At 41.2% G+C, this 27855-nt stretch overlaps 1 protein-coding gene across 2 annotated transcripts; it reads right to left on the bottom strand.

The window, feature by feature from the left end:
* Positions 1-20: 20 nt before the first annotated feature.
* C10H16orf72 (chromosome 10 C16orf72 homolog) lies at positions 21-27733 on the bottom strand. Of its 2 annotated transcripts, none has more exons than XM_030577031.1 (4): positions 27252-27721; positions 26214-26294; positions 20453-20728; positions 21-3279 (listed from the first exon to the last, which is right to left on the bottom strand). In XM_030577031.1, the coding sequence occupies exons 1-4, from the start codon at positions 27475-27477 to the stop codon at positions 3035-3037; spliced, it is 828 nt and encodes a 275-aa protein (XP_030432891.1). In that variant the 5' UTR covers positions 27478-27721; the 3' UTR covers positions 21-3034. The 2 variants fall into 2 exon arrangements, with proteins under 2 accessions (XP_030432891.1, XP_030432892.1); XM_030577032.1 differs by lacking the exon at positions 21-3279 and adding an exon at positions 7554-9298 and having other exon boundaries at positions 27252-27733.
* Positions 27734-27855: the final 122 nt, after the last annotated feature.

Genomic DNA, 27855 nt, shown 5'->3' with positions numbered 1-27855 from the left:
AAAGTCTTCAAAACCATGGGTACTGGAATTGAATGTTTATTTATTTTTTTAAAGAAACAATCTGCGCTCCTTCTGTTTATCAGGTGAATACATGCATTTTAGGTCATTTTTGGGTGGGGTTAACACTTAAAGAACAAATAACATTTGGGGCTAAATGAAATACCAATGGAAGATGGTAAAAATAAGCCAAATATTTAAGTTACAAGCAAAAAAATATTAATGCAACCAGTTAGATATTAAAGCCTGCTTTCTCTTACCAAAAAAATGGCACAAATCAAAAAAGCTTGACGAATTTAGTTTAAATGGTACTAAATTGAATGCAAAGCTTCAAAGCATTAACTTAAACAGAGGCATTTATTATTCCACTTGGAAAAAAAAATTAAAACAGATCAGGCTCCATGTGTAGTCATATTTGGATAGATTTAAGCGTAAGTCACATTTAACCCAGTACTTTCCAGAGTATGTGTGGAGCTTCAACATTAGTACTACTACATGAAGTAACTGTCTCACATCAAGAAATCCCAATGTTCAGCATCAAAGATCTAAGGAAACAAAGATATCCTAAATTGGTTTAATTGCACAGTTATGAATTAGTTCAACTAATAAGTGGAAGGGGGCTTCAGAATGTTTTCATCATTGAGTGGCACATTTGTCTATTCAAGGCTGATCATGACACCCACCTGCTGTTTCTATTTCATGGGTAAGAAATACCTCTGCTTATATCCTACAAGTAGGCCATTTTGCTGAATTAAAGTTGCTTTAACACCTTTTCTACTGTCTTACAATCCCATTTTACAAGTCAATCTTGGTTTAAAATGCAAAGTCTCATAGAATTGAAATTAGTTCTATACTTTATAAAAATTATAAATATCACACAAAGCCCTATGGCTTTAGGTCAACAGTAGTAACTTAATTGTACATACACTGGCAGCTTTTTTACATGGTTTGCCGTTAGACTGCAAACAGATTTTTTTGTTTTTTTATTTTTTAAGATTCTTAAATGGTTCCATGAACTGCAAACTTTTAGCACAGTACTATGGAACTGCTGAAAAACTCCTGAACCTGTTGATTTATATACAAATTAAAAACAAAATCATTCCTCTTAGAATATATAAAGATGGCCTCCAAAATTTTTGAAAAATACAACATGATGTATCCCGGACTTCGCCCTGCCTTTGATGGAGAACTTCTATGCTAGAGGACTTATAAGAAATTAAAACAGCTGTAACCCTGCCCCAGCTGATCAGGCAGGAGAACGTTGAATCAGAGGTTGGCTAGTAGAATGTAAACTTACCTTAAATTGCTTAAGCATACACTCACTTGTGGCCAAGATATATTAGAACAGAGTTCAAAATCATGATCTAACTTAGAAAGATAACTAGAATAGAATTTTCAGTATGGTGGTTCTAGCATAGCTTGGCCCCATCCATATGTTAGACCTCTGTTTAGCTGCAAGTGAATGTAAGGCAAGCTTAAAGCATGCCCGTTTTCTATTACAGTACGGATGGGGCCTCCAGTTCAAACATTCCTTCCTCCCCCTCAAGTTAGCAGCTCTTCATCTTCTTACCCCTCCCTATTTTAGCCCTCCTCATAAGCAGAAGCTTTTGAACAAAAGTTCTTTGCCAAAAAGAGGAAATCAAGATCAGATATTTCTAAATGTAAAAAAAACTGTTTTAACTTAGAAATTGTTCTCCTTTAAGTACAGAGTTTTTGAAGTGTCTGCACTTAACAGTACTGATTTGCAGAGTGAGCGCATCTTTGATCCACATCTGACTTTTTGGATTTAAACTTAAACTGTGTAGCCAGTTTTCAACTTTACATATTCATCAGGACATTCAGTTAAAGACATTGTAAGAAAGCAGGTTTTATCTTTGAAAGCCATCCAATGTTATTTTACATTTACTGAAAAGAAAGATCTTTTCTTCAGAATTAAAACTCGAAGTTAAGTTATTGTCTTAGCACTTGGCAAAACCTGCATGTCACTTCATCCTAAAGATGATGATGTCACACACAAGCTAGTCACTCCAAGCAGTTTCCATATGTGACCAGAAATCTTGCTCGTCAGCAGACAGAACACAACCCTTTTCCAACTGTTCCCCATTCCCTCACCTCCCACCCCTCCCCAACATGGGCAATTACTTCACACAAAATGTAAAATGGGATACGGTTGTACACAATACCTACCCTTCACTAATACTGAACAAAAAAGCCTATTCTCCAATTACGGGACATTTTTCTCTAAATTTAGATCAGCACTGGTGCAGTTTGCACTGTTTATGTTTACAAGGATAATACCAGTAAGTACATATATGTTCTTAAACTGAAAATGTAAAACCCTATGATGTTAATTGGGGAAAAAGTTTAATACTGCTACTTCAGAGCACTAAAACACACAAAGTGAATCCAATAAAGACCTTGTATCGATTCAATATTAAGTATTAATTGCATGACCATCATAGCACCTCTTTACATTATCACACAATCACCAGAATTATCAACTGCTTTTAAAACTAAAAAGGGCACAGTCCAATATTTATAACTTGCACACTGTTACTATATAGAAACTAGGTGCCTTATACAGTGCTGCGAAAATGGAAGCCTGCAGATTTGACAAAGATGCCAAGTCATATTTTAGATGATTTCAGTCAAACTGGCAATACTGTTGAAGCAAATACTCAACACAGCAGGAAATAAGGACAAAAGCATTCTATAACCAAATAAAACATCTGATATTTCCTTTCCCTTTAAGAATACAAGTAAGGTCACTTTTAGCCTTGGAACGGATACATGTTTGCCTATGATGATCTTGCTAACTACTACACAATATCTGATGTCCTCTGCTAAGAATATAGTTTAAGAAAGCCATAGTTACAAGAGGCATCTACTGTAATACCTAAAACTTCCTTATGGCAATTATTGAATTCACTTGTTTTAAACAGTGAATATGGGAAGATGGCCTCATGTTTCCTTTTCAATAGTACTCTGAGGATCAAGTGGCTTTCAAGCAGCATGGTGGGTTTGAAATTCTTGCAGTTTAGATCATTCGGTTGCGTTTATGAGTTGGTGAGTCTGTAATGACATCGCCACACTGGGCTGAGGTACGCTTTCTAGTTCCACCATTGTCCAAGTGGAGTGCCATTTCTTCTGATATGAAAGTGTTCAAATCAACATCATGGAGTCCATTTCTCCTACGACTAGCATTGGAACCACTGCTTACGTGAGTGGGAGAGCCTGGGGTACTTGAACGAACGCTTATACTAGCCATTGCACCACTAAGACCTAGAAAAAAAAAAGAAAATATTTTAAAAAAGGCAATAAAGCAAGACAAAAGATGAGCTAGTTTCCTGCGCATTACAAGGAACTACACTGAAGTTTCTGTAATATGCTAGAAAAGTCATAGGTCAGATAACATTCCATTACCACTTGCATATATATATGCCTGTGTAGGCACTGAAAGTCAGCCCCTTCTCAGCATGCAGTTACTACAGTTGCTTTCTATACAATGCATATGAAATTAGCTGCTTACAATCTTGTGATATGCATCAATTACTAGTGAGGAAAAAAACCTGCTTCACCCAAATCCAGATTTCTGAGTGTATAGACAACCTATCCTGAAATGTGTACTTTCAATTTCAGCAGTAATCAATTTAAAAATGAACTCTTCTTACTATCTAAGTACTTCAACTGCCCTAGTAGTGAGTTTCTAGGGCATCTGATTTTGATGTGACTTCCTCTAACTCCCAGAATTAGTAAGAGTCCGAAACAAAGCTACATTTTCGTTTGTTAGGAATTGAGTTGATATGACAAACAAGACAGCATTTATACAGCAACTAAACTGAACAAGGTTTCAAAAATAAAGTTTTTACTTTAAAGTTGCTTATTCTCGGAAGTGCCAGAAGATACCACTAAAGTTGTTTAACTTGGTTGAGATGTCTGAATAAAGTTATACAAACATTTTATAGATGGACAAGGTACCTGTGACAGCATTTTGGATATGAGATTTGTGAACCATTTCTAGATTGTGATCATTAGAACTTTTCCATTTTCAGTATCTGAATTAACACTATTTTCCCACTGAAATATTTGTGACTGTTCCTGATAATTACAGCAATATTCAACAACGTTCTCTGTTACATAAGCACACTAGAACATATTACTGCAGTGTAAGAATTCGGCAAAAGCAGAGTGTTCTAATGCATGATCAGCTCTTATATACCTGTGTGTTTCCACAGAACATATGAATCTACCAATTCTTTCCCTACAAACTCATTGTCCTGATAATTGCAAGTTAAGATAAGCAAGTGCTCAGATTCATGACACCTTATTTCAAGAGCACCTGGAGAGGAGTATATTCACTATAGCGATTGCTAAACAAATGGAAGCTGTGAACTAGAGAACAAAATACAATCAATCAATATCACATAGAAGAGCTTACTCAGGTATACTGGAAGAGCACAAAACAATGCAACCAGAAAGGAAAGCAGCCAGCAGAACCAGATTGTCAACACACATCACTTCTAGCAAGAGGAAGAGTAAAGAAGCAACTATTGAAAGTCATATCCACTTGTTATAAAGAGTTCAATATAGGATCTTGAATATATAACCTAGATCAGTATTGTCAACTTACATCTATTTGAGGTATTATATCTGCCTAGCTTCTTTGGGAAATTGACTTAAAAAAAAAAAAGTCTGCCTAGTGTTGCAAGCAGCCCAGCCCACACAAACTACCTGGAAATCTGATAAATACATTTAAAAGAAAATTAAATTTTGTTGAATAAATTAAGATTCAAGTGTGTAAGGTTCATTAATTTTTTTTAAATGAACTTCAGAAAAGCTTTAAAAGTTCATTCTTATTTAACCTTCCTACAGGGATTGTTTTCACAGGCCTATATTGCAAGACCACCAGCTTAACAAAAGTTCTCATTAAAAAGGAAAATACAGGACAAACAGCAAATGAAGTACTCTAAGTGCAGAGAGACTCGGACAGACTCCATGGATGTTCATGCTATTGAAAGCTAGAGTGAAGTGCATTTAGAGTTAAAAACTAAATTGCTAGATTATGTGCCAGCATCACTGTTCCTGCTTTTCCCCATAACAAAAGAGCGAACAATCAGTAAAACCAACATTAAAATAAGGTGATACATCGGAAAGGAAAAGAACAAGTCAGCACTTTGGAGTCCATTTCTAGTTGCCAGAAACCCCTTTTGAGAGGATAGAGACAGGGAGACTGCACACAAGAGGTGGAGTGTGGTGGTGAGAGTAGAAACATAACAGCACAACTGACCTCTTGTACATTATTGCTGAACAAGGGCTTAAATACCGCAAGCTGAGCCCTATGACCACAAACCAGCAATGAAGTCAATGGGGCTCCTCACAGAGCAGGTTGTAAGAACAGCTTAACAATTCTGACATATTCTTAGTGGAAGTTTGTGTTTAAGAGCACTAGTAAGTGTTTCCCAAACACATTTCTAATGCAAGATAAAAATCCAAGACATCCCAATAGTGGTCCTCTGGGCACTACCAAAATATAACTATTAAATAATGCTTCAATTCACAACATCACTGGAACAACTATTTTGCAGAAGAGATGTCTTTAGATTTTGAAGATATATTTAACACAAAAGATTTGTTTTAATATTCCTATAACTACAGACAAAGTTACACAACAAATCTTTGAGAATCACATAGTATTACTAACAAGGACTGCAGGGCAACAAGTGGGATAGTGATGCTTTTCCTACCTATGAATTTACAACCTGCATGCTGCCATAAATTTGCAATTTTTGCAGATTACTAGAGAGCGACTCATGAGGGCATTCCACACCAAAAAATTAAAAATTCTGCACATATTTTAAAATTCTGCACATTTCTCAAAATAACACAACATAATCATACCAGTTTCAATTATTTTGGTAATTCATTTCAAAATATCTGTCAGCAAGTATGTCTAACAATACAAAAATTCCCCAGGAGTAGAGCATTCAAGAAACCCCTATGACAACCCAGTTTCTGTTTCTCTGCCACCTTCCCCCTACCAGAGCCCAGCTGGGGGGCCACATACCCAGAACCCCTCCCTCCCAGAGTCTAGCCATGCCCCCACATCCCTTGGCCAATAGTCCCGAACATCCTCTCCCCCCCTAGAGCCCTGGCCCAGATAGCCTCCCCCACTCTCCTCCAGGGCCCAGATACCCACAGCCCTTCCCCCCCGAGCTCAGCCATGGGCGGGGGGGGGGCCTTGCCCAGATATCCATGCCCATCCCCTCCTAGAGACCAGCCACAGGGCCTGCACTTCCTCCCCTCAGAACCCAGAGACCTAGCCCCTCCCCTCTCAGAGACCAGCCGTGGAGCCCCCCCTTGCCCAGATACCTGCACTCCCTCCCAGAGCCCAGCTGTGCCCCCCTCATCCAGACACCTGCCTCCTTCACCCCTCTCCCCCAAACCCAGGGATCCAGAGGGAGAAACAGCCTAATGCTTTTTCCCATGCTTGTGTGTAATATCCTGCACCCACTCTTTCCCTCATAGCATACAGGGAACTGCAGCTGCCAAGAACCCTCTAGCTCCCTTCAGTCCCCTCAGCAGCATCTTCTATGTGAGAGCTTGGCTCTGCTGGCGGCCAGCACTGCTGCCCATTTCTGCAGGAGAAAGGAAATTCTTCACACATGTTAATTTCCACAAAATTCTGCATTGCGCAGAATTTCCCCAGGAATATATAGAGCCTGCACTATTAGTTAAGTTGGTTAAATAGTCAATACTGACTGTATGACTGATAAGTATCAGAGCAAGTTTCTTGTGAAGTTCTTAATTTGTACCATGTGGGTTAAGAATTGTAAGATGTACAAGCTAAAATACAAAATGATGAATGGAAAAATTTTTAGTAGTGTTATCTCTGGTATAGAGTACCTGAAGGTTCCTGAAAAAGATCAAATGTTTAAAATTCAACTAAATTAAAGTTTATTTTAAATGTATTTGTCAGATTTCCAGGTAGTCTGTATGGCTGCTTGCAGCAACACTAGGCAAACTTTTTTTTTTAAAAGTCAAATTCTCAAAGAGCCAGGCAGATATAATACCTCAAATAGATTGTAAGTTGACCATACAGATCTAGGTTAGTGAGCTCAAGGTCCAGAACTGAAGCTTCTTTTAACTTGGTATTTCTGTAAGGACGAGATTGAGGTTTAATTTCAGACACCATTGTCACATGCTACCTTTTTGAAAGAGGTCTGTCCAAGTGACAATTAACACTGGGATAAAAGTGTTCTGATTTTTGAAGACAGATACCTAGCCCAGAATTAAAATGTGCACTTGTTATACCTGAAGAAAAATAAAGATTGCGAAGGGTTACAGTAGTGCCTGAAGTGATATTGAACATCGACCTTACTTACCCTCAAGAGATTTAGATAAATTTGCATCATGGTACATTTAAATGCCCGTGCAATAACCAGGACACATACAGAAAGGTATTAAAATGAGATCACAAACAGGCCTGCTAATTCACAAGGACCCCATTTTGAATTATTAACTTCTACAAATAGAAAGAGCACACTGGAGAGCAACGATAACGTATCACAACATGTACTTTATTTACTGTACTTTAACGTGCACTACTTCATATCAAATATGCAAACTGTAGTGTATTTTGTAATAATGAGATTTTAAGAAAGCTTTAATAGAGCACTCATTACTAATTTTTTCTCAGTTAACAGAGACTAGCATTATACACAATTTAATCCTTTTACTCAGGGTAAACACAGCTCATTGTTCTCTCATAAACTGTTCTAGTGACTGTTGTACCACAATTTAAAGCCATGTTACCAAATTCAAATATAGAAGGTTTAAACAGATGCATAGTAGGGTAAGTTACATAGCAGCTGAATGTTTGAAGGAGGATGCCAGTTTTATTAACAGAACAAGACTTTAAACTCAACAAGAAACAAGACATTGTAGGGCAGTGGTTTTCAAATGTGGGTTCTCAGACCATGTCTAAGGGGCCTGCGAAAGCTTACCACAGAACAGTAGTTTTCAACCTGGGTCCGTAGACTATATCCAAGATTTCCAAAAGGATCTGCACCTCTATTCAAAATATTTTTATGGGTCCACAAATTAAAAAACTGTTGTAGGGCAATGACCCACAGTTCAGATAAGTTTATCAGAATGATTCCTTCATATAAGGATTGTCTTAAGTTATATTTTCCTTACTGTGCATTGCATCAGGCTCTAGTTTTCAGTGTACTCCTACTAGAACACTACCCAAGCAACTAAATGGCTTAAGTGATTAAATTAACAGGAACAGGAACAGATACTAGATAGCAGTAGTGAGAAGGAGAGAACATTATTAGTAAGGAGTATAAGACATTTTACTATTTCAAGTTCTAGAGTAAGGAATAAGCTAACAACTTTTTTAGTGTCTGTGCAGGTAACTATGATATTTCAGCCACACAAGGTAGGACATTCACACAACCTTTATACAAGCGATGTGTTACACTGGAGGGGACCTTTCATTACATGATCAGTGCTGGCCAATCACTGTTCAGCACAAGAACTGCATTTTAAGTATCGGTGCATATGCAGCATGATTATATAAACAATTGTAGTGCACATAGAGAAACTAATAAAAAAGTAAAGCAAGAAAATGTGTTCATCTTCATTGCTTCTTTCTGCTGCATCAAGACTGCATTTTTGAAAACTTCTGCTTGCTTTTGCATTTGAAATATTAAGCTGGGACTTCCTTCTCTTTACTGAAAGGCTTGAGATTGAGTAGCAGCAGCTGTATCACTTTATACTGAAATTCAGCATACCCTTCCCCTCAATTTAGGAGTGAAAGAAGAGGAAGAGTTCTAGGGTTAAGTTATAACGCATGACATCACTATTCAGATTCTCCAACTGTTGCCAAAGTCTTCCAGTGAAGACAAGAAAGCAACACTAGTATTTCAAGTGCAGTACAGTCAAGAGCTTTTTTAGAGTCTAATATTAAAGATGCATATATTAAGCATGAAAGACCATCTAAAATATTAGTGGAAGTTGCAGTACATTAAAATTTGATGGCTGTTAAAAATAATTTCAGGTACAAAACATTAAAACCATACACATTAGCAAACTAAACAAGAGCCTGGAATGGTTAACTAGAGAGGACATGTTTCATGAAGGAACTCAGTGCTATGCAGTAGAATAATGGTTCCTCATCTTTCATGAAGTTCACAAAAAAGATTCATTTTGGAAGTAGAAGCGGTCCACTGGGAAATATTAACTTGTATCTCGAATGCAGATGACAACCAGTGAAGTCTCTGGACCAGTGTGAGAATCACTGTAGTTCAAGGGAAGAAATAATCAGCAAAATAGGAAGAGGATTTAGTTTAAGTAGCAATTACTAAAGTCTTCTGGATAATTTATCCAAGTTCCAGAGAAATTTTGATTTGTTGAAATTAAATGTCCATTTAAAAAAAAAATTAAGTGGAGACACAAGGAATCATTATCTGAAGTGTACTGTGGAAAAACAGGATTCATTAAATGTCTATTGCTACATATAGCCACCTATTTATGGCCACTCTCCACAATGCACTCCATGACACCAAATGCAAAAATAAAGTTTCATGCTCTATAAAATTATAGCAACCTATGTTAATACAGAAGTGACATACCAATAGTAAATACTCTCTACTTCACACATCTTATTCAGTACCAGGCAAACTGACAAACTACAGTAAAGAACAAAAAACTGTCAGACACATAGATGATCATAATTTGTTGGGGAAGAGTTAACATTTTTTTGTAAAGGGAAACCATGCCTTACCAATCTACTAGAATTCTTTGAGGGTGTCAACAAGCACGTAGATAAGGGGGATCCAGTGGATATAGTGTACTTAGATTTTCCAAAAGCCTTTGACAAGGTTCCTCACCAAAGGCTCTTTAGCAAAGTAACCTGTCATGGGATAAGAGGAAGGTACTCTCATGGACTGGTAACTGGTTAAAACATAGGAAACAAAGGGTAGGAATAAATGGTCAGTTTTTAGAATGGAGAGAGGTAAATGGTGGTGTTCCTCAGGGGTCTGTACTGAGACCAATCCTGTTCAACATATTCATAAGTGATCTGGGAAAAGGGATAAACAGTAAGGTGGCAAAACTAGTCAAGACCGTTAAAGTCCCAAGCAGACTGTGAAGAGCTACAAAAGGATCTGGAAAGAGCTACAAAACTGGGTGACTGTGCAACAAAGTGGCAGATGAAATTCAATGTTGATAAATGCAAAGTAATGCACATTTGAAAACATAATCCCAACCATACATATAAAATGATGGGGTCTAAATTAGCTGTTACCTCTCAAGAAAGATCTTGGCATTATTGTGGATAGTTCTCTGAAAACATCCACTCATGTGCAGCGGCAGTCAAAAAAGCAAACAAAATATTGGGAATCACTAAGAAAGGGATAGATAAGACAACAATCAATATCATATTGCCTTTCTATAAATCTAAGCTACACCCACATCTTGAATATTGCATGCCGATATAGTCACCTCATGTCAAAAAAGATATACTGAAATTGGAAAAGGTTCAGAAAAGGGAAACAAAAAATTATTAGGATTATGGAATGGCTGCCATATGAGAAGAGATGAATAAGATGGGACTTTACAGCTTGGAAAAGAGATTAAAGGGGGATATGACGTAAGAACGGCCTTACCAGGTCAGACCAAAGGTCCATCTAGCCCAGTATCCTGTCTGCCGACAGTGGCCAATGCCAGGTGCCCCAGAGGGAGTGAACTTAACAGGTAATGATTAAGTGATCTCTTTCCTGCCATCCATTTCCATCCTCTGACGAACAGAGGCTAAGGACACCATTCCTTACCCATCCTGGCTAATAGCCATTTACGGACTTAACCTCCATGAATTTATCCAGTTCTCTTTTAAACGCTGTTATAGTCCTAACCTTCACAACCTCCTCAGGCAAGGAGTTCCACAAGTTGACTGTGCGTTGCGTGAAGAACTTCCTTTTATTGGGTTTAAACCTGCTGCCTATTAAATCTCTTTTGGTGACCCCTAGTTCTTGTATTATGGGAATAAGTAAATAACTTTTCCTTATCCACTTCCTCCACATCACTCATGATTTTATATACCTCTATCATATCCCCTCTTAGTCTCCGCTTTTCCAAGCTGAAGAATCCTAGACTCTTTAATCTTTCCTCATATGGGACCATCTCCAAAGCCCTAATCATTTTAGTTGCCCTTTTCTGAATCTTTTCTAGTGCCAGTGTATCTTTTTTGAGATGAGGAGACCACATCTGTACGCAGTATTCGAGATGTGGGCGTACCACTGATTTAGTATATTCTCAGTCTTATTCTCTATCCCCTTTTTAATGAATCCTAACATCCTGTTTGCTTTTTTGACCACCTCTGCGCACTGCGTGGACATCTTCAGAAAACTATCCACGATGTCTCCAAGATCTTTTTCCTGACTCGTTGTAGCTAAATTAGCCCCCGTCATATTGTATGTATAGTTGGGGTTATTTTTTTCCCCCAATGTGCATTACTTTACATTTATCCACATTAAATTTCATTCGCCATTTTGTTGCTCAATCACTTAGTTTTGGGGGATCTTTTTGAAGTTCTTCATAGTCTGCTTTGGTCTTAACTATCTTAAGCAGTTTAGTATCATCTGCAAACTTTGCCACCTCACTGTTTACCCCTTTCCCCAGATTATTTATGAATAAGTTGAATAGGATTGGTCCAAGGACTGACCCTTGGGGAACACCACTAGTTACCCCTCTCCAATCTGAGAGCTGACCATTAATTCCTACTCTTTGCTCCCTGTCTTTTAACCAGTTCTCAGTCCATGAAAGGACCTGCCCTTTTAACCCATGACAGCTTAATTTACATAAGTGCCTTTGGTGGGGGACCTTGTCAAAGGCTTTCTGGAAATCTAAGTACACTATGTCCACTGGATCCCCCTTGTCCACATTTGTTGACCCCTTCAAAGAACTCTAATAGATTAGTAAAACATGATTTCCCTTTACAGAAAGCACATTGACTACTGCTCAACAGTTTATGTTTTTCCTATGTATCTGACAATTTTATTCTTAACTATTGTTTCAACTAATTTGCTCGGTACCGACGTTAGTCTATAAAATCATGACTGGTGTGGAGAAAGTAAATAACACATATTACGTAATACAAGAACTAAGGGTCACCAAATGAAATTAATAGGTGGCAGGTTTAAAAACAAACAAAGAGGAAATATTTCTTCACACAAAACACAGTCAATCTATGGAACTACTTGCCAGAGGATGTTGTGAAGGCCAAGACGGTAACAGGGTTCAAAAGCGAACTAGATAAGTTCACGGAGGATAGGTCCATCAATGGCTATTACCCAGGATGTGCAGGTATGGTGTCCTTAGCCTCTGTTTGCCAGAAGCCGGGAATGAGTGACAGGGGACGGACCACTTGATGATTACCTGTTCTGTTCATTCCCTCTGCGGCACTTGGCATGTGGTCACTGTTGGAAGACAAGATACCTTTGGTCTGATCCAGTATGGTCAATTTAATGTGTGCTGTAGTCATAAGAACATAAGCTCTGCTCTTCTCTTTCAACCCACGCACTTGCATATACCTTACCTTTAAGCAAGCACTATTTGCTATTGATATTTGTAGTAAACTACTCCCTCTCAAAATACAAAAGTAAAAGATGGAAGGCTGGCATCTCTAGCAGGGAAAGTCACATATCTTTCTTATATACTAGAGAATGAAGCCAGAGTAACCTTTTCAAATGGAGAATGTGGTTGGGGATGACGTGGTGACTAGGTTAAATTATTAAGTAACCAGGTTCATTTTGCTTTGGTAGTATTAGGGCTAAAGCAATTAAATCATTGTCAGCAAGTTTTTGGAGGAGTGACATCCATGAATTTAATCCACTTTATCAGTGTTTCCCTACATCCTTCACTCCCATCACTCTGAGGGTCACAGCACTTGTTCCAGAATAGAGGTGAAAGAATCCCAACGACTGACAGACCCAGAGTTACTGTCCTTTTGATGAAGTACATTCAGAATGGAGTAGGAGACTGCTAAAACTTTGGAATACAGTACACACTGACCATGCATTTACCAATCAGACCAGCATTACAACTGAAGTGGCTTGAAAATGAATTATTTGAGACATAGTGTTACTCATCAGAAAGCTCCAGTGTCACGGGCTGATCCCTCATAGCCCAGGGTGCTACTTTACTATTCTAATAAATCAGAAAAAAGCAGAGCTGCAACAGAGATCCTATGGCACAGGGTAAGACAGCATGGCAAGCATGCCATTCCTACTCATTTTGGGGGGAAAAACAGTGATCATGCATTAAACTCCTTTAAGAGAAGTACATTATGCTGAGGGAGTTGTGATTAATTAAATGGTTCTACAACTGGTCTAGGGAGCATGCACTGGTAGGTCACTAGCTGCTGGGTACTCTCCTCCAGCTGCTTCTATTTTTTCCAGGGTCTTCATTACAGAGCACATGGATGCTTGCAGAAGCAGCCAGAAATAAAAAGCCAGTCTAGCTGCCCCTACTAGGAACTGCTACCAGAAGAATCAGTCACTATTTATTTTGGGGTTTTGTATAGTTCCCACCACCATACCATTGGTTCTAGATTGAGAGAGGAAAGTGGAAGTGTGTGGCTGGAGATGAGGGAGCACACAAGAAGACCAAGGAGCCACGTGGAGGAGAGCAAAAGGAGAACAAAGGAAGACTTAAGTGTGTAAAGATGATATGCTATACTATGTTACAATATACACTTTCCTAACACTTTCCACCATATATAGTAGCCTTAGTTATTACAGGAACATTGATTGCATGATCACAATGGTAGGTATCCAGTCCACTAACATTACTGTAGAGATCCTCTGAGGAAATCTGAGTGTTCCTTGTCTTTCACAGGAGATTAGTAATTCAGGAAACAAGGGGAAAACCAAGTGAATTTCTACTTCTGGAAATCATGACTCAGTTTCTTTACGGAACAAGTGTTCTAAACAGTGGCTTGACAGTTTCAATTGAAAACTGGAATACACATCCAGAAAGCAAAGTTTTAGAAGCATGCATGTGTAATTAGAGAAAGCACACATATAAGTTCTGAAAATCTGGCCCTACAGTTTTCCTGAAGCTTTAAACTTGTTGCAAAGGAAGTCTTGCAACAGGATCCAATAAATTTTAAAATAGTTTCACCATAAAGCAATGTCTCATAAGAACAGCCATACAGGGTCAGACCAAAGGTCCATCTAGCCCAATATCCTGTCTTCCAATAGTGGCCAATTCCAGGTGCTTCACAGGGAATGTACAGAACAGGTAATCAAGTGGTCCATTCTCTGTCGCCCATTCCCAGCTTCTGGCAAACAGAGGCTAGGGACACCATCCCTGCCCAGCCTGGCTAATAGCCATTGACGGACCTATCATCCATATGCACCACACAGATCCCCATAAACCCCAATGCAGAAACCAAAGCTTAATTTACAGTTCTCATGCTTCAGGAAAAGTCAATCTGGACATCAGTTTATGTCAAATAGTTAAAATATACTCCCAACAGTTCAAGCAGCCAAGCCGTTCCATAGAGAGGGAGCTTAAGCAGGTAACAACCTGCAACATCACATTTGTTTTTGTGGCAGTGTTTGACTACCTTTGGAGTAATGTAGTTTTCGAAAAGCTACCTGTATGAATAGAAGTGTACTGATGCTCAAGGTGAGGATTTGGGAACAAATCACAGAGTTAATTGGTTCATGATAGTACATTCTCTGACTCCAGAATTTTTTATTTTATGTTAAATCAGAGAATCTTGCCTACACAAAACACAAAGGTTTTCTGGAAGGAAAATTTACAGTAACTAATACAATTCAAATACATAAACAAGGTTTCATAGAGATGATGGCCTGTAGTTTTACCTTATTTTAGCATTGTACAATACCTAACTTGATATTCTTTCACTTCTAATAAGATACTGAATTGTTTTATAGAAACTATATAAAGATTAGGGGTTTGTCTTCAGTACTAGGGAGATCAACACTGCTGCAATCAATGCAGCAGGTGTTGATTTAGTGGTTCTAGCGAAAACCTGCTAAAATCGACATCAGAGCGCTCTCCAATCAAGTCTCGTACTCCAGCTCCCAGAGAAGAGTAAAGTAAATCGACTGGAGAAAACCTCCTGTCAATGCAGCAGTGAAGATAGCGAGGTAAGTCGACCTAAGCTACGTCGACTCCAGCTACGTTATTCATGTAGCTGGAGTAGCGTAACTTAGGCTGACTTACCCCAGTAATGAAGACAAGCCCTAAGTGAGAGCTGCTTCACTTTCAGAGCTCTGGTACTGTTTCCTACTCAGCAAAGGCCTAACCTCCAGGTAAAGTCCACAAGATTGCCAGCTAAGAAATCTAAGAGCCCTATCATATCTCCCATATTAAGTTAGTAGAGTTGGGGAGAGAAGAGAGATCAGGTCTTTACAACACATGTGAAGTTAAACAGTGTGCAATTTTGGAGTGATAGTCTCCCTGCAGGTACCTGAACCTTCTCTCTTCCCTAAACATTTTGTGTAGACCTGTTCACTTTCCCAGACTAACCCATGGCTATAGGATGTATGTTTTTTGGAAATTGAGAAAAGAAAGCACTAAACAGATTCCAATAGCAATTACTCAAACACTTTGAATACCTCCCTATTCCTTTGTTAACATAGCTTCTCCCTCTGAACAGATTCTAAACACAGAGATAACTTACAGATGTATCACATAGCAAGGATAACGGCTCCCTCCTGCCCCTAGACCCAGCGTGCCGTGCACCTCCCCCACCTCAGCCCCACACTGCTTGCCTCAGGCCCCCACAGTGCCAGAGGTGGGAAGAGGCAGAGCCCGGCTCTGAGCGGGGCAGTGGGGGATACTGCCTCGCCGGAGGGATCCCCGTGGCTCTGGCACCTGGGAGTCAGTGGCCATCCTCTCGGCTCTGCCTGCATGGAGCTGCGGAAGCAGCTGTCAGCGCCTGCCCCCTCACTCCTTGCATGCCCCATCCTGCTTGCAGCCTCTTCACTTGTACCTCCCCCCATCGCTCCTTTGCCGAACCCCTTCCCCTTGTACTCTCCCTTCACCCGCACCTCTCCCCTTGTACTCTCCCCTAGCCCTCTCCTCCCAGACCTCCCCCTCCCCCTCTTCTCCAACAACCCTCCTGATAACCCTTCTCCTCCTCCACCCTCCTCTGCAAGCACATCACACCCCACTTCTCTGCCACTGTAGAGCCCTCAAGTACCCCCACACCTGCTTCTCTGCCTGAACCCTCTTTACTAGATCCCCATCCCTTTCTGGGTACAAGATTTGAGGGTTAGTCCCTATACCTTCCATGTGCATTTGGGTGCATGTGGGAGAGAGCCCAAGGCTGGGGTAGCGGGCAGCCAATTTTTTTTTTTTTTTTGCTTGGGGCAGCAAAAAACCTAGAGCTGGCCCTGTCCCAGCATGTGCGGGGCCCACCTAGTGCCCAGCAAGGGAGAGAAGCTAGGGCCCCACGCCTGCTGGGGACAGAGTACACCAGGGCGGCGGGCGCTGATGTGCTCTGTCCTCACGGCCTCTCTCTGGATTCATATATTATGTAATATTTAATATGATGTGTTCCGTATTATTTAATATACAAATGCAAAATAAGCCTTGAAAAATTGTTGGTGCCCACCACTCTTCTGAAAATATGAATGTGCTACTGGTCACAAAAAGGTTGGGGTCCCCTGGTCTAAAGATTGGTAAGGGGGATGATATAGAAACTGACAGATTCTTGAATTTTGTCTAATGTACTCAGACAGGAGGAATGCAGTCATTTTAAAAAGACTAGGTAAACATTAACCTAGTCACCAGATGAATAGTGTAAGATAGACTGTCTGAGGAAGAGAGAGAAAATGTGTATCAGGAGGAACTAATCCAGTGAGTACTTGGCATACAGCTCTACAAGTCAATCAAAGAAGTGGAAGGACATTTCTAGATATTATAGTACAATTGAAGAGTGGGGGCAGCTAGACAGGAACTTGATGAACTTTTTCATATGGTATCTAAATTATTTACTCCTGGGGGAATTCTGCACTGCTGTACACATGCAGAAATATGTCACTCTGCAGATTCTCTTTCCTTTTCTGCAGAAAAATTGATTCTGTGGGGAAGCAAAGAGAAGTTGCACCAATGCTCACTCACCCCTCCTCGGCAGTGTCTATCTGGGCAACCAGGGGAGAGGTAAGTCACTCTGGGGTCGGGTCAGGTGGGAGGAGAGGATGACTGAGGGTATCCAGCCCCGCCAGGGACATCAGTCACAGCTTTGAGGGGGGGTAGGGAGGGAGCGTGGGGAGTAAGATAACAGAGATGGAATTCCCCCTCCCCTGCACAGAGCAGCCCGGCTGGGTCAGATCAACCTCAGAAGCTTCCCCTAGTTGGCCTGCAGGAAGTTCTGAACCCCAGATGTGTGTGGGTCGTGGGGGGGAGGGCATGACTTGGAAGGGGTTTTGGGTGCAGGTGGTGAGCTTGATGGGGTGTGGGGAGGTTCATATACATGGGGGTTGGGTGGACAGCGGAAGCAGCTCCCAATACGCTGACTGCCTTCTCCCACTTCCTGGCCCCATCACTCCTCAGCCATAGGGTGAGGGGTCACTGTACACAGAGCTGCTCCCCCTGTCCACACAACCCCCATGCATCTGGACCCCCCCAGCCCCGTATACCAAAACTCTCCATCAAGCCTCATTCTTTGACGTATCCAGAACCCCCATCTCCCCAAATGAAGCCTCCCCCTGCACCGGGAGCCCCCCCACCCATATCCCCACCCCACTGACCCCACCAAGCCCCATTCTCCCCTTACACTTAGACACCCCTCCCAGCCCCACTGAGCCCTAACCATGCGGACTCCCCTGCAGAGTCCCATTCCCCCTGCACCCAGAACTCCCCAACAAGCCCCTGTGCATCCAGATCCACCCTGCACCCCGACCCCTCACCAAGCTGCTTGCACTCAAATTGCACAATACAGAACCCTGGTACTCTAGGGATTTCTGCACCAAAAAAATTAAAAAATTTAAAATTCTACATAATTTTATATGGCAAAACAACAGTAACAATATAAATCATACCATTATCAACTATTTTGGTAATTTATTTCAAAATACTAGTCAGCAAATAATTGAAAATGGTGGAATAATATTGTGTTATTTTGACAAATAAAATATGCAAATTTTAAAAAATAGTGTGCAGAATTTAATTTTTTTTGCACAGAATTCCCTTTTAATGATTAAAAGATATTACTACTTGCTCCAAAAGCAATGTAACTATTTTTTGCCTAGTGGTTATTAAGTCTGTCTGCATATATCCTAAAGAATTGTACCTAGCAGGCATCTGAAAGAATTCAGGCACCTACATGATGTAGTCACCACCAGAATCAGACTGCCGCCCTCATCTCCAGTTGCCCTGTAACTTATGAATATGAATAGTGACTCAATTATTGTCGTGTTTACTATACGAGAATGTTGGTTTTGTTTAATTGAAGCTGTAAGGGGGGGGAAAACGGGACCAAAATGGTTCAAGCTAAGCCACTTCTCCACAAATACTTGAAGGTTAAGAGAGAATGCCAAGAGGCCCACACACAGATCAAAAAGGGACTCTCAAAAGGAGGGGGAGTTATGCGGAACCAGAGAGACCAAACCAAACATTCTGTATCTTCTTATCTTGGCTGTGGCTTTGCTATTGAAATTCTTTAAGTTTATAACAAAGTCTGTAGTGTGATAGTACTGCACTCAAGTTATTTCCTCAGCTGAAGATGCCAGCAACCTATTATTTATTTCCATGCACATCCTCCACCTGGTCCTGCTTCTATCTCCCTAACTCAAGTTTTAATTTATTCAGTCTCATAGGACAGTTGAATTAAGGTTTTTTTCCCTAATAAACTCATTTTGTAATTTACTTCTGGGCTGGGCCGGCCCATCATTTTATAGTTTAAGGAGTCTGCTCATTTGTGTTCACATCAAAATTTTTAGATAACCCAAAGAATGGAAAAGGTTTAGGATATTTTGAGTAGAGAAGTCATGACACTTGAGATGCTGGGATTGTTTTACTCTGAAAGGATGAAGTGAGAGATGAGTCTATAAAGTATCCACTGGATTAAAAAAAAGTTATTTTTTTAAAAAAGGTAAAAGATGAAAGCACTTAACAGTCAGCAATAAAAAGTAAATAACCATCAATTTAGGTTTATAAGTATTAGAATATGGATCTGTGTTAAATTAAAGCTACCTAGGAGAAATGTTGTTAACTGATCCCCAGTAAGGGCTAGGGAAAAAAGAAACCAGCTCCCAGGGTTTGGGAGCCATATCAAGACATACGGCTAAATAAAAAGTTCAAACACTATATTCTGTACCTGAATCAATTTCTCTAAAGCTAATACATCACGCTTTCAGACAGTCAGAACCATTCCTCTGATGTACACCCCGAACCACATTATCTTAATGAGAGCTCCTAGAAATAAAAATGGCAGCTCTGCAGTACTAGTAATGGCTTCTCTAAAAGCATGACAGCTTTTCCTGTAAGGAATATTCTCCTATGAGCATGGCTTGAAAGATGACTTCACTAGTAGTGCAGAGCAATGAAAAGCTGATCAAAGTTTGATTGATCCACTCAAGAAGAAATGCAATCACTTGGCCCATTCCTGACCAGTCAGGATACTAAATATACCAGAGAAATTGGGAAACTGATTAAGCACAGTGGAAAGGCATTACTAAAGGAACAGATAAGAGAGAGCGTAGGCCAATCAAGAGCTCTTTCTTCCTAGGAAAAAGGCAAAGGGACAGTAGGGGTAAGACAACAGGCTCCCCCAAAGCACAGAGAGGAGAAAACAAAACTGTTTTCCTGTGACTGGTGAAATCCAGGTTTCAGAGACATCAAAAACTAAACATGAAAGATGCCATCCACTCTTCCACCAATGGGTAGGATCAATGCTTTTATAAAAAGACTGTCCTTTCCAGAACTAAGTATGGCTTTTCAACAGCATGTTTCAGAAACTGGTTCTGAAGATACAGACAGCACCTCATCATCAGTACTGGCACTGATCAGTAGATGAACAGTATGTTTGGTTTTTTAAGTCCTTTTTCTTAAACATGAAATCATTTTGCTGAAAGACGGTGGCTACAAGTGCATCCTAAACTCACTTTAGGAGACTACTGCTGCACAAGATACCAATTTCAGAAAATGCTTTGCCAGAAAATGCAGAAAAACTTTTGCCTGCACTTAGAATTTAACAATTGCAGCACTTCTTAGCAATTAACTAACATGTTAGTAACACATAACTGCTCCAGAGCAAGTGCCTTTATTCAAGGATGCTAGCTACACACTCTCTGGTTATGCTGTAGTGAAGGGAGCCTCAAAATAAACCCCACAGCTTAACAGAAAGGTATGCTCCTCATTAAGGATTCCCACCCATCTTTTAAAAAGCAATATTGAAAAAGATTACTGTTACCATGCAGAGCTATGGCTTCACGGAAGGGCTGCAAATCAGTCTCTACAGATGAGCTAGTTTCTGTTGAAGTAGCTCGGTTAGGGGATACTACAGTCAGTCTTGGGGGAGCTCTAGAGTTTCGTGGAGGAGGAACTTTTCCACATAGGAAGCTGATCAAATCTTCTCTACGAATAGTTCTTCTGCGTTTTTTAACCCAAGCTAACACATCCTTATTGCGACGCTGATAGCCAATTTGAATTCCTACATCAAAGCTTCGTTGATGGGCATCCACGCTTTCTGAAAAAAAGACAAAGAATGTTCTTAAGTGTTACATCTAAAACAGAATAATTAGTCTGTAGCTTGTTCATTCATAAGGGTTACCATGTGTCTGATTTGACAAGAATGAGATTGCAAGAGACCACAACCCACCCCAGTTCCCTCCTCATGTTGAGGTTCAGAGCCACACTTCTTTAACATCTTCAAGAGATACAATCAGGACAAACATTGGTATACACAAGCTTAAAAGTTGCCTTCACAGAAGACAATTTATATCCTATACATATTAAACTGCTAAGCAGGGATGGTCTCTTTTCTATGTTTGCATAGGACCCAACACTGCAGTTCCCAATCCCAAATTGGTGTTTATGATGCCATCAGAAGTACTTGCTACAAATAAGTGAGGACTGATTATACTCAAGTTTTGATGTAAAGAGTCAGAGTTGTGTTTAAATTGAACTAGTTTAAATCTAAAGCATTATCTATGGTATTTCAGTTAAATCAGTACTTAACAGTGGAACCTTTGAAGAGATTATCAAATCTAAAGTCAATTTAAATAAATTTAAGAGTAATTTCTGGTATTACACTTGAGCAAGTCCCCCTAATGAGTTTTGGCTTTTTATGCTCCCTTTTAAAGTTATTCTCTTCCACTGTGTGCAAGAATATCCACACAAACTAGAGAACAAGCTAAACACCAAGTGCTATCACACAAAACCTCTTGTCCTTCTGCTCTAGGTAAACAATTTTCAGAGGTGTGATTTCTTTAGAAAGCATCCCCTGAATTCAAGGCAGCCATGTACTAGTATTTCAGCAATGTTCCAAGTTTCATTTTTTGCAAATTGTCCGACGTGTGACATCTTGAATTATTCCCAGACTTATTACATTCATGCATTTCATAATCCATTAAGGTATATTTTGTAAAAGCCTTTCACACCTTCTGCTTGCAAAGCCCAGTACAAGTTTAGTGCACAAAATCTGAGGCTGGCTCTCCCTCACGTATTAGATCTCCTTAGAAGTTGAATTTCATTCTGGATACCGACATGAGTTGTCACCCTGTGCATTTCATTTTGTTATTTTCTAGTAGATCCTTTCAGATCATTTGATCCACTTTAAAGGCATTTCTAACACCTCTGGCTATTTAGTCTAAGAACTACATCAGTATGTTACTGAAATCATAGTCACATTTTACATAGGATATACAATGTTCTGTACTCGTTGTGTTCATTCTACTTTTTCTGCCACAGCAGTTTCTTTTCAGTGCTTTGCCAACAGTGATTTCAGCACATGAACAAGACACCATGTTTGCTCTTGCTCCATAATGAAGACATGGAGCTTAATGTTGGAAAGTCCACTCCAATTTCCTTTACTTAATCTTTCAGAGAAAATACATTTAAGAACTTGGCAATGCTCCTTAAATGAGTGTTTCTGAAGCTCTGGTGTTTTTCCCTGACTGGGGAAACACTAATGAACAAAGAGTTCTATGCCTAAACCATGTCAATAGCTCCTTCACACTTGTTTATTCTATTAATAGAGGTTTCTCACTGAAACAGCGTTATAAATGATTTACCTGAAAACCAGCTTCCAAACTAGTTTTTACACATAATATGCAAAATTGCCATATCATATTTGAGAATCAAGGTCAGTAGAACAATCATTTAAGATTTGTTTACAAGGCACTATTACTCAATTTGTGTAAAAAAAAAAAAAAAGAACACCCCAAAATACTGGTGTTTATTCTGACCACAACAAGTAGGAATGCTTTAGCCACCAGAGTTTAAAAATTAGCAGCACTTCAAAACATATTTGTCAAATACCATGCCCCAAAGCTTTAACTAGAAGCAGTTTGGATGTGTTTAGTGTATAAAGTATAGATATAAAACAAATACACAATTTCACATCCTTTACGATAAAAATATTTGAAATGGTAAGCCTCTGAAAGATTCCTCCTCCATACTGATGTTCAAGTCTAATAGCTACTATTCAAAAAGGATGCTCAATTCACACTGTTAAAAGGAACAGCAAAAAGATTATAGTAAGAGAAACAAATAACTTCCTTTCAATTTATCCTATTCTGCCCAGTCAAAACCACAATATTTATGTTTATTTTATCACACAGCTAAAGAAACATTTTTGGAGACTAGGAAAATATGAGATTACAAAAGCTGGTGGAAGGACTCTGATGCAGATCTACTTATGGAAGCTAATAAGAACTCTAAACTAGTTTTCAAACTAACAGTGTTCCTTTAATTGCTTGCCAGGATCACCTTCAACACAGAAAAGTAAGACAACAGAACAGAGTCCACATAAAGCCATCAAGGTTAAGTGCCATCTACTCTATGAAAAGTGGTCTGTTGCTGAGATACATGAACAATGGGCTGACCACTATCTCCAGTCATATGGTGCTGAAGGCATTTGGCTGCTAGTATAGATGGGACATGCCTTACCTTCATTAGGAAAAAAAGCTGTTTTCATATATTAATATAGTATAGACCAGGTAATTATAGTTTTAACAAACAGCTGATCTAGGTCAATCCTACACTCCCCTTAAGGTTCAGCTCCATCAGCTAAGACAACAAATAACTAAACTTGTGTTAAAACTAAAACAGACTTGTCTAACCTAAGACTTAATATTCTAATGAACACATCCCTTTTTCCCAGTGAAGCCATGGCCAATAAGATTTCTAGACATCACATTCCAACAGGTCTCTAGCACACTTTCTGGAATGGTACTGAAAAGTTGTGACCCTCTGAACAAGCAGCCAAACCATTTTCAGGACAAACCAAGTAGGATCTGGAGGACAGTTAGTGAGCAACAGCCCATTTTCTTTGTTTAGATGGACATTTTGTCAGTAGATCTAAAAAATTTAAAATATACTTCATGCCTAGTGCTGCAACTGATTGGACAATATTGTAAGAAGAGTGATTAAATACTAAGAGCTGAATCAAGTTTAAAAGTGAAAATTATATGCAGATGAACTGAGGTGTGAAGGAGAACTGAATATACATGAAAAACGTTTTGTTTTATTGTTTATTCAGATCTCATTAGGGCCAGATCTGTCAGGAAATTTTAAAAAAGCCAGTAGTCTGTTACCAAGTAAAAAATGTCTAAGTATATTTAACAGATGTTCCTGATGTAGGCAGTTTGAGATGCTTGATTTATCATACAATTTTCCTTTGATGACTTTTCTGTAGCTTCATATGAAGCACACTGTCTCCCACACCTTTGATAGTAACCACAATGAACCAAGTTTTAAAAAGCAACAATGTTTAGAACTTTTTAGTTCTACATCTGTGTTTAACATTCTACCCTGCTAGCTCTTCCTGTGCATAGCTTTATTCAGAGGGATTCTGTCCCCTAGAAATGTAGGCAATTTAATGTAGTTCATTAAAGAGACAGTAGTTTTAAATACCTGAAACATGTTGCCCATCCGTATCATTTTACAAAACTACTTTGATTTCTTGCCCCCCCCCCCCCCCCCCCCCCCCCGTCTCAGAGACAGTCATGGTCTACACTTTCTAAATTCTGAAAAATTCACACCCCTGAGCACAGCAGTTAAGCCAACCTCATTCCCCACATAGAGCAGCTAGGTAGATGGAAGAAGGGAGACTGATTATCAATGTTGATGGAAACACCCCTTCCATCAAAGTAAACATCTGTGCTATGGCACTACAGAACACATAGTGTAAACATGGCTGCAGCAAGTAAGACTTGATAGAGGAAACAGTAAAACTGACTTTTGACAAAGTCAGTGAAATACACAAGACTAAAAATATTCATAATCATTTCCCCTGCTACTTGGAAGAAAAACAGGTAAATGTTCTCAAAAAGGTGTGTAATTTAATGACTATCAATTTAAATGATCTTATTCATGTGAGAGATCATTTTAATTTCATGATAACATATTTTCAAGTTATTGTTACATAATCATGGCCAAACAATGCCATGAATTTAATTTTTTCTTGCCAAACCTTAAATCAAATTCTTTAACTGAATCCAGTCCTTCCTAAAAAGGGGGCGTGCTCTGAAGAGCCACAAATCAATAAGATTCCAGTTTATCAAAGTTTGCACATAGGCAGTAGATATTCTAGTCAGATCATAGCTTTGATTTACACAACAGCTCCTATTTATCCCATAGTGATAGATGAGCAAGTGGAAGCTCTGTTGTAATTTGACTGTCATCAAGGAAATATGGCTGATTAACACTTAGTAGCTGCCAAGTCAAAGCTTAGGACTAGTGTTTCTGGCTATTCCTTCAACCCCACATTCCATTTGGAGAACTACATAAAAGCAGAGATTACAATGTCTATTCCACTAACTCTTCATGGATGGTCTACTGTAGATACAAACAAACAGAGATGCATTTTTACAAAGGAGAAGCAAGTCTCCAATGTAATGGTTACACACCTACTGTTTCCTCCCCATTTATTACTGCATGGTGAGAAGCCTGACCTGTTATCAAAAATACTACACTGCTAAACTCATTTCAGTCATTTAAAACAAATCCATGGACTGATAAATCAGTCAAGTGCTAACAATCAAAGATAAAGCATGCATATATGTGGTTGCATTTAGAATTCTAGACATGAAGAAAAACAGATATGCAGCTAAACAAAATCGTACAAAAAATACAAACTCAAGCAAAAGAGTAGTTTATTTTAGGGTTCTCCTTTTTTAAAAGCTCTGCCTTTGACTCATCACCATTACCAACTGACAATGGTAGTGAGAGCCACAATTTGCATTGTTCAGAGGGCTGATTTGGGAAAGTCAATGAATATTTCTATTCCTATCAGGATCATTCTGCAACAGTGACCTATAAGTACCTTTTCCAATCAGAGGCTACAGAGAGATAGTTAAACTCAGCCTATCTTTGTAAAAAATCTAAGTGTCATCAAATTGCTAAATATGACTTTACATTTTTGTGCATAGGTGCATTCTGTGCATCATAAGTGTCCAGGAGGTTCTGTTTGTATATTACAAGATAAGTGAAAGTTAACTTTCCCCCATTTCCTTTGGCCACCTCAAGTAGTCACTAAAAGATGTCAGCATGAATTTAATTGATACACGTAAGAGATTTAATAAAGAATAAGCATCACTGTCCTACAACCAAATTTCAACACTGGCCGACATTAAACCTTAGAAGGTATGCTTACTAAAAAATAACTCTCTTAAGATTGCATCTGGAGCACGAAGTCTGCCTTTCAAACAACTTATTTTAAAACTACAAGTGACACAAAGGTATCACTGTCAAATTCTATGCTATGGTCTGCACTCCTCTCCTGGAGCTTATCAGAAGGACATGCACTCGTTAAGAGCTTCATTATGCAAGAGCCTAGGAGTGGAACAACTTAAGTTAGTCACTCACATGAGCCAACACGGAAGAAAGTTAGCTGCTGCCAAACTACACTGGCTAAGGAAAAGTTGCAAGCTTCAGGGAGCAGCTTGGATTTCACGAGTAAGGCCAGCACTTGGGAGGAGGTTAGGCACAGCGCCCGGGCCGGCCCTTACCTTTGTAGAGGTTGGTGACGGCGGTGGCGGCATTCTGGAAGGGGACCCAGAGGGAGAGCCCTGGCTGCTGGCACACCCGGTCTGCAGGAATGGAACGACACACACGCTGTTTATTTTGGAGACACTAACTCCGAACGGCCATGTTAGGTTTCGCCATTTTGTTCAGCCTCCCGGAGGCAGCCCGGGACCGGGGTGTGGCTGGGCCGACCGCGCCTGCTACCCGGAACCGGGATAGGCGATGGTGGCCCTGGGCCGCCGGCGCAGCGTCCTGTCCTGCTCTGCCCCCTCCCCTCAGAACCCAGTGCACAATGGGGCCGGCCCCGCGCTCGCCATTTTGTCGGTGCCTCTTCCCTGGGCTAGACGGCAGGAGCCGCCTTCGGGAGGGCTCGGTCCCCGGCTCTCCTCCCCTCGGCTGCTCTGCGGGTCACCAGGGGCTCCCTCACACCCCACCCCCCGCCTCCGGGGTGGGTCTCGGCGGCGGGACCCAGCCCCTCGCTCCCCCCGGCGGTCGCTGAGCGCTGCCGGGAGTCTGCTCCTCCCCTCACGCCAAAGGGCCCCCTCGCCGCCATCCCGGGGCCGATCCCTTCCGCCCCCCCCCCCTCCGCCCCCGCCATTTTGGGCGATCTCTGGGGAGGGGCTGGGGCTCCAGACACGGCTGGAGGCAGAAGCCCCGGAGCGGGGCGAGGGCGGCGGGTTTCCTCGGGGTCGTCCCCTCCCCAAGGGGGGCTGGAAAGGTGATTTCCAGGGTAGCGGCGGAGGCGGCGGCTCCACCTCACGCCATTTTGTTTTCCCGTCCGCCTCTATGGATGGGTGCGGAGCCCCAGCTCCTCACACTGCCCGGGGAGACCCCACCGCCCCTTTGTGGAGCCGCGGCCCCACACACCCCCTTCCTCCGGCTTCCCCGGGGCCTACCCAACCGTCCCCCCACCCCCGCAGGGTTCCTCCCTCACTTCTCAGCAGAGCCTCCCCCTCCCCTCGTAACCCTGCTCCGCCCCGGCCTACCCCACGCCGGGCGCCCCGCTAGCCTGCCCCGCTCACCCTTGTAGAGCTGCGCCACGGCGGTGGCCGAGTTCTGGAAAAGGTGCCACAGCTTCTGCTGTTTGTGCTCGGGCTGCGCGGCGGCCGCCGCCTCCTCCTGCAGCTCCGGGGCCAGCGCCTCCTCCTGCTCGGCCTCAGCCAGGCATTGCCGTTCCCACTTGCTGAACCAGTGCTCGGGCCCATGCTCCTGGATCTCGGCCTCGCCCTCCTCCTTCTTGTCCTCCATCCTCCGGCCGGCTGAGCTCCGCCGCCTCGCCCGGACCCCCCCCCCGTCACACGGCAGCACTCGCCTGCCCTCCCCGCCGGCGGAGGCCGGCCGGCCGGGCTGCTGCTGGGGCCGGGCCGCTCCTACCTAACCCCCATAATCTCGGCCTTCGCTCACCCTGCCTCCAACCCCTCCGCCGGCTCCAACCACACTGAGCCGCAGACGCCGCCCCAATCCCAGTAAAACCCCAGGAAAGGCAGCTGCCGAACCTGCTGTCAAAAAAAACCCGCCCCTCGCTCTCTCACTGGCAGGCTTGGCTCCACCTTTGCCGGTTTGAACGGTAAAGCCCACATCCATTGGATAACTGCGTGCTCATCACCAAGCCAGTGTCACAAAGGG

Source organism: Gopherus evgoodei, chromosome 10, assembly GCF_007399415.2.
Source record: "Gopherus evgoodei ecotype Sinaloan lineage chromosome 10, rGopEvg1_v1.p, whole genome shotgun sequence".
Classification (NCBI taxonomy): Eukaryota; Metazoa; Chordata; order Testudines; family Testudinidae; genus Gopherus; species Gopherus evgoodei.
This window is presented reverse-complemented; position numbering and strand designations above follow the sequence as displayed.

Bases quoted from the DNA above. Each gene is read 5' to 3' on its own strand.
- C10H16orf72 (XM_030577031.1), bottom strand. From the start codon at position 27,477: ATGGAGGACAAGAAGGAGGAGGGCGAGGCCGAGATCCAGGAGCATGGG. The intron at 26,295-27,251 runs GTGAGCGGGGCA...CCATTCCTGCAG, and splicing joins CGTGGCGCAGCTCTACAAGG to ACCGGGTGTGCCAGCAGCCA. The intron at 20,729-26,213 runs GTAAGGGCCGGC...TCTTTTTTTCAG, and splicing joins CGTCACCAACCTCTACAAAG to AAAGCGTGGATGCCCATCAA.